Source organism: Paralichthys olivaceus, chromosome 20, assembly GCF_024713975.1.
Source record: "Paralichthys olivaceus isolate ysfri-2021 chromosome 20, ASM2471397v2, whole genome shotgun sequence".
NCBI classification, from domain to species: domain Eukaryota; kingdom Metazoa; phylum Chordata; class Actinopteri; order Pleuronectiformes; family Paralichthyidae; genus Paralichthys; species Paralichthys olivaceus.
Window position 1 is genome coordinate 2,525,666 of NC_091112.1, and position 6,835 is coordinate 2,532,500.

The window sequence follows — 6,835 nt, forward strand, 5'->3', positions numbered from 1 at the left end:
AACTACAGAGAGGACATTTCTACATTGTTTCCAAAAACTTCAAATGCAATCACATTCACATTTTTACTCAACAAACACTGTTTGGACTATTTCACATATTTGAAATAGAGAAGTTTCTGTGTCAGTCCCTCACCTTCACTGAGGTGCAGTACTGTTTGGAGTGAGTCTGACACTCATCTAGTTTGGTCTGGTTCTGTTCAATCTCAGCTACTAATGCCTGAAAACAAAAACATACCAAAAACATTATCAACCAGATGTGATGTGTGGGTTCCGTTTGGTTTATCTATCATAGAAACGACATTTCTTCGAGTCACTCACCGTCTGCTGGGCCAGCTGCTCGGACAGAGCTTTGCTGTCCGTCTGTCCAGGTTGTGTGTTTTCTTGTCTCTCCGTCGTCTCTTCGATCCACCGGATCAGAGCTGAGTGACCGTCTCTGTACTGATGCAGAGCCGAGCCCAGAGCGTCCAGATCAGCTCGTCTGCAGGGAAACAGGAAATGACTTTTAGAACTTTTAAAGAATACAGGATTTGTGCATGAAATAATGCCAAAACCTCACTACCTTAAATTTTTCAAACTATTTATTACTCCATGTTATTCTCATGTCCACTCTGTGCTGCTCACCGTGTCTCCATCTGTCTCTTAACTCCGCTCCACCTCTCCGTCATCTGATTGGCTCTCTCCTGGTAGAGCTCCAGCTCAGGGCTGCGGTCAGGGTGGAGCTTGCTGAGCTGAGACCCGGCGTCTTTGGCCCGAAGCACACCTGACTGCAGAGAGAGGAAGATGTCCCCCTGCTCGGCCAGTTCATCCTGCCACTTCTGGGAGGAAACAAAACAAAGAATGAAGATCAAAGTCCAAACGTTTCACGACACAACGCCTGTTCTTCGGACGGTCATAGAAAGATTTTCAGTCCTCTACCTCCAGCTGATCTCTGAGGTTTTGAATGGCCATGGTGTCCGCAGGAACTATGTCTTCTTCACTTAGTCGACTCTCGTACTTCCTGACTTGGCTCTCCGCTTCGTCCAGGCTGCGAATCAGGATGTCCACGGTCTTTAGCCTGCGCAGGTAAAACAAACAAACAAACCAAATGAGATATCAACACACTCTTTATTCATATCTCCTGAGTTGAGCGATGAAACAGAAGCGTCCTCTTACTTTTCCAGGTAGACACACGAGAGGTTGTGCAGTTTGTCTGTCTTTTCCACAGCCTGGTTGAGTTCAGACCGAAGGACAGGAACGCTGGAGGACGTCGGCTTCTCCTCAAAGAATCGGACACAGCGACGGGACACGTCACCCAAACCGGAGCGCAGGGTGTCGAGCTCCGACTGCAGCTTCTGGAGACAATTTAAGAAATGAAAGACATTTGTGATCAACACTTGCGTTGCTTATAAAGGGGGTTGATGCCCGACGGGTCTCAAACTGACCTCTTGCTCTGCGATCTGCACAGTGTTGTCGGCAGTGTCTCCAGACCGCCTGCTGGGGGGCGGAGTCTGAATTCCCCTCATCAGCCTCTGCTCGGCCTCATTTAGACGCAGGGTGATGTTCTGCAGCTCGGACAGATACGACCGAGAGACAGTCTCGTCCTTCTCAACTGGAGGGAGACACGGGAGAAGAAAGTGTTATCTAAGCATTTACTGGTTCTATATATTTAATTAAGTGTGATCACAACTACTTGTAACAGAAGAAGAGATAATTCACGATGATCTCAAAAAGTTTGGGGGTGAAAATCAATGTCTCACCCGTCTCCATGTTGTGCAGCAGGTCCTGACAGTGCTGCTGGGCCTGCTGAACATCCTTCTCCAGCTCTCGTCGTTCGGCCGGCGTGAACAGAGAGCTCTCTTTGCTGTCGGACAGGAAGTCGGTCAACTGGGACTCCAGGTGGTCGAGGACCTGCTGCCGCTCTGACGGAGACTGACATCGAACCTGAGGGGTGAGACAGGGGAGGAGAAGATGAGTACGACAGAGCGGCAAAGAACTCAGAGACACATGAACACAATCGCACTCTTCTCACCGTGTCCAGGTTCCATGTGGAGACGGTCCGGATGTCTTTGAGAAGGTAGTGCCAGGACACCACACTCTTCATGTTCACGTGGAGCTGATGCCACAGAGACATGACCTTCTGATACAGCTGCTCCGTCCTGAACACACGTAAAGAACACGAGTGTGATTAAAATCAAATCCACCAGATTATTAGAAGACAATCCTGAAAATATTAGATTCTTTAAAACTTATACAGATGCTACTTTAAAATCATTTCTCATATCTGCAACCAACTGTTCTGAAAATGTGTTGACTCTTATTTGAGATCCTCTAAAGTTCATGATAAACTCACGGTCACTTTTTAAATATAATAACTTTTTGTTTCCGTCTTGTTGTAATTGTTAAAAGCGGTTTTATATATAAAATGAATTATTACTGTGATTATTATTATTATTGATATTTATAAAATCATTACTTTTACCATCTTTGCTTCACAACATTAATCTGGAGTTTTTTTTCAGTCTGACCTGCTGGCGGTGTCCATGGCCTCCTGGTTCGGAGGCGGGACGGTGAAACACACTGAAGGGACCATGGCCTCGTTCCCTGTGGGACTGATCACCTTCCACTTGGTCCTCTGAGAGTTGTCCTCCAGCACGCACTCCTCTCCTCGACTTATTGTGATCTGAGAGGAGGTGGACGAGCAGCACGGAGGCAAAGACGGGAGGAAAACGGAAAAAGAAAAAAACAGGGAATGGAGGTTATGAAAAGACAGATGTGGGGAGTGAGCGAAGAGGAGGATGAAGTAAAATCAGGAGAAGGAACATGAATATGATGATGACGAGGTCAGATGGAGGAGGAGGAAGAAAGCGAGGGAGGTGAAACCAGGAAGGAGAGAAGGGAAAACATGTAAACCAAAAGCTGATCGCAAACAAACTCATAATGCAACACAAAAATGCAAACATTCATGATTTCATGACGTTAGCAGAAGCCCTAAAATGATATGACGTTAGAGAAGCTGCCGAGAGCAAAGTGTGGACTTTAAGAAGCTGCTATAAACTCGTTCTCGGAGCCGAGGTCGAGTGAAGCCTGGATTTCTCGAGGTGATTTTAAGAAACCCGGCGCGCGACACAAACACAGAGTTTGGGATTAAAATCTGTCAGTTCTCAAAATAAATAAAAAGGCAAAGCTGTGACTGTGAGAAAGAGTTTCAGGACATTAAAAGCTGCACTGTCTCCCCCCCCCCACTCACCCATCCACCCACCACCCTCTCTCACCCCTTCCCTGCACACACACACACATATCAAGTACATCAGTAATGCAAAGCTGTGCACGTACACAGTAAGTCCATGAAATGTTAATTAAAGCTTATTATTGTCTTGCTGACTGAATGAGCCTCAGGGACCTGAGCTGTGTTATATTCAGTTCAGCTCGGTGGTTGCTACCCGCTCTTATCGACCGATCTCAGTCCACGACGCCATGAGAAGTTCGTATCGTTCTCTGGGCGACTCAATAAAACTTTACAGACGGAGAAGTGAGAGGTGAAAACCAGGAATGACAATAATCAAATACTTAAGATTTAGTTTTCACAGTGTTATTCATATTCAATTTCTCAGGCCAAGAGTGTGTGTTAGTGTTTTAAAGTGTGTGAGTGAGTGAGTGACGTCATCGTCCAGTTTTTCTGACACACAATTTCCTCCTAACTTTTTTTTTCACTTCCCTTAAATGATTCCCACCCACTGTCCTGTCAGATTTATTCTGAGACGCTCGGCAGAGGCAGGTGTCAGACTGACAGCGAGCAGAGATTGAGACCTAACACCAGCCGATAAGAGAGGAGCAACCACAGCGTAGTGTGTGCAGTGTAAGAGTCTGAGGTGAGAGAGGGAGAGTATAGGCAGCTATACCTGAACGTTAGTCTTGCCAGCCCAGCCGACAGACGAGAGGAAGGGAAGAGGATGAGGAAGAGGACGGAGTGAGAGGTTCACGAGGGTATGGAGAGAAAGGAGAACACACAGGAAAGTGAAGGAGAGAAAGATTATTTTTTTCGGTCATGTGCAGCTCTTCTTTCTGTCAGATCAGTGATGCAGCAGAGAAACAAACCACCGTCCTCCTTCACCTGGACACCTCACATACTGGCCACGCTTCGATGAGCAAATTGACCCTGCGGAGACACGGCGGACTAAAAATAGCAGCAGCTGCGAGTCCGTGCCGAGCTTCAGCCCGCAGAGGGGAAGGGACAGATGTTTAATTGATCAGCTTTTAGATTCCCTGAGGACATCACAGCTGAGTGAGAGACAGACAGAGACTTCACCTGTTTGTGTGTCGTCTTTTCATTAGAATAAAGTCAAAACCCTTGGAGACGTTAATTCCTCCTCTGTTGTCTAAACATCAATAAGGACCATTCAGACTGAGAGAGGACGTCGTGTCCACGTTTTCTTCAGTCTGAGACAGAACATTTAAAATAGAGGAGCCACTCAGTGGTTGTGGGAGGGACTTGGACAGGAGGTGCAGGGCAGAGAGGAGGCTGTTGGTGGTGAGGGGTTAAAAACTAGAGTGGTGAGGTCAGTGGTGGGCGGGAGCTGAATATATACGTCCACATGCTTTGTCCTGGTCGTCTCAGAGGTTCCTCATCAACACTGAGCTCATTTTGGCTCAAACAGATTCACAAGAGTTCAGTATCAGAGATGTAAAGTCACGAGAGGTGAAGGACGACACGCACGTCCTCACGCAGCACACAACTTCTCGTACCTCTATTTGTCTGTAGTCGCAGATGGCTCTGATGGGCGTGGTGGCGGCCAGGTTGCTCTCTGCGCTGCGGGGGCGGAGCTGCACCAACGTCTTGGCCCGGCCCACCAGACTCGCCACTGTGCTCCGGTACTCGATCAGCTGCTCCTTCTCCTCCTGCAGGGAGGAGGAAATCATACGATATTTAAACTGTTATTCTTTGAATGTTTTGACATTTTAATTAATCAAACTAAATAAAAAGATTTTTCTCCTGTACTGCTGACTTAATAAAGACAAATTGAAATACTGGTCCTGTGTGAGCGGAAGCATTAAAGCGTTTTAATTTCACGGCCATCCATCCAAAAGCTGTTGACACCTTTCACCTAAAATCTGATGTTGGCATTAGGAGAAAAGTGGAGGGATCTCAAGAGTCATGATCCAATTTATCTTCTGCTATAGTCCTCCAGTCTTTATAAAGAGTCCACGGTCCGATCAGATTTTAGTACGAGTAAAGAGAGATGAGATGAGAGGGCTGTGCGGCGCTCTTCACTCTGACCGTTAGAAAGACATTTCTGATCTGTGTTGCCCCCATCAGAGAGAGTGATTAAAGATTTATTATAGAGCGAGAGGAACAGGGAAGAGAAAGGGAGAGAGGGAGAGAAGCTAAGCGACGTTACACCCCAGATATGAATTTCACACTGAGAGGACAGTGACTGCAGTCAGCAACTCTGCTGCACCATCAACAGCTCAGCTACAAATATAGTTATAAACAGTTATGAATCATGATGTGAAGATAAGAAGAGAGAGAGTGAATCAACGAAACCAACATATAACAAAATAACAATCGTAAATTAATTATATCAATTAGTTCATTAATCATTTTATCTTTCAACACCAGAGTCAAAAGGTGAATCTGTCTTGATCTGTTTTCTCTGGACAGTGCCAACAAATCTGACGGCACTTAGAACTGTGAAGAGACCAGCTGTTAGTGACAGAGTGTGTGTGTGTGTGTGTGTGTGTGTGTGTGTGTGTGTGTGTGTGTGTGTGTGTCTGTGAGTGTGTGTAGGTGTGAATCTCCTCTCCAGCCACAGGGGGCTGATTCAGCGAGGGTTCTCTCCAACAGATGACTTCACTGTGTCGTGTGTCTGCAGCTGCCTGAGGCTGAGCTCCACAATCAGGAGAGTTAACACCTCACACACTGTCGACCTCTGCTGCTCCTGTGCCGGACATTCTACAGATTCTCTGTCTGAGCCGCAGAGCGGGAGGTTTCGCACTGTGCACACAAGGGGGCAGCATGACTTCTAAACCTGAGGGGGCTCCCAGTAAACTGAACAATCAAACTGTGCAGTTCCACTTTAGAAAGATATTAACACTCGTTACAGACAAACATTATAATTCCATCATAAAATCACAGGAGAAAAATAAATGAGTAATTAAAATGGATTTCCAGGTCTGAAGAGGAAAATCTGTCAGAGAGATTTGTCCTGTTTGAGGACAGACAATAAGAAAATCGAAGGGTAAGTAGATACCATAGAGTCCTGCAGCAGATCTTCCAGTTTGGTCAGTCTGCTGTTCTTGTCACAGGTGTACTGTCTCTTGATGGTTTCCTGGAGCTGACGCAGGTACGACTCACAGTCCCGAGCATCGCTCATGAACTAAAGTTATAAAACACAAAGTTAAAATACTTTAATATGAATGTGTAAAGACTGTGAATATATAATAGTCGGAGGCCTGGGAGTATAAAGTTAAAAATACAAATACAACAACAACAACAGAATAATTTAGTCAAAATTGTTTCAATGGATTAAAGAAGAAGCAGAATTTCAAATAAAACCAGGCAAATAATAAAATATGTCATGTCGGATTTAAGATTTGCTTTGTCCCCACGTGAACCCGGAGGGGATTACGACAGATTAGCTGCTGCTTCAGCTGCAGCAGGACGTTTTACGTTGTAGGTGATTTATTTTGGCTATTTGGCTCAAATCAAAACAGTTGGAGTTAATGGAGGTCCAGAGTCTCTGGTTCTGTTATTTTATGGGGTCAGGGGTTGAAAAAAAGTTGGGAACTCGTCCTCTAAATGATTTTTTTTTAATTCACATATTATGTACATTGCTAAATCACAAATAAAACGTTCCGT

The 6,835-nt window shown here is 45.5% G+C and overlaps 1 protein-coding gene across 32 annotated transcripts in view; it reads right to left on the reverse strand.

The window, feature by feature from the left end:
* The window catches only part of macf1a (microtubule actin crosslinking factor 1a), a 165,944-nt gene that overhangs the window by 71,846 nt on the left and 87,263 nt on the right, over positions 1–6,835 (reverse strand). For all 32 annotated transcript variants that reach the window (XM_069516046.1, XM_069516048.1, XM_069516049.1 and 29 more), the window contains 11 exons: positions 6,228–6,353; positions 4,723–4,875; positions 2,505–2,659; positions 2,009–2,135; positions 1,737–1,920; positions 1,422–1,588; positions 1,153–1,331; positions 916–1,054; positions 622–815; positions 319–478; positions 134–217 (listed from right to left, as the gene is read on the reverse strand). In XM_069516046.1, coding sequence (XP_069372147.1) covers positions 134–217; positions 319–478; positions 622–815; positions 916–1,054; positions 1,153–1,331; positions 1,422–1,588; positions 1,737–1,920; positions 2,009–2,135; positions 2,505–2,659; positions 4,723–4,875; positions 6,228–6,353 — 1,668 coding nt within the window. The remainder of the gene's footprint in view (positions 1–133; positions 218–318; positions 479–621; positions 816–915; positions 1,055–1,152; positions 1,332–1,421; positions 1,589–1,736; positions 1,921–2,008; positions 2,136–2,504; positions 2,660–4,722; positions 4,876–6,227; positions 6,354–6,835) is intronic.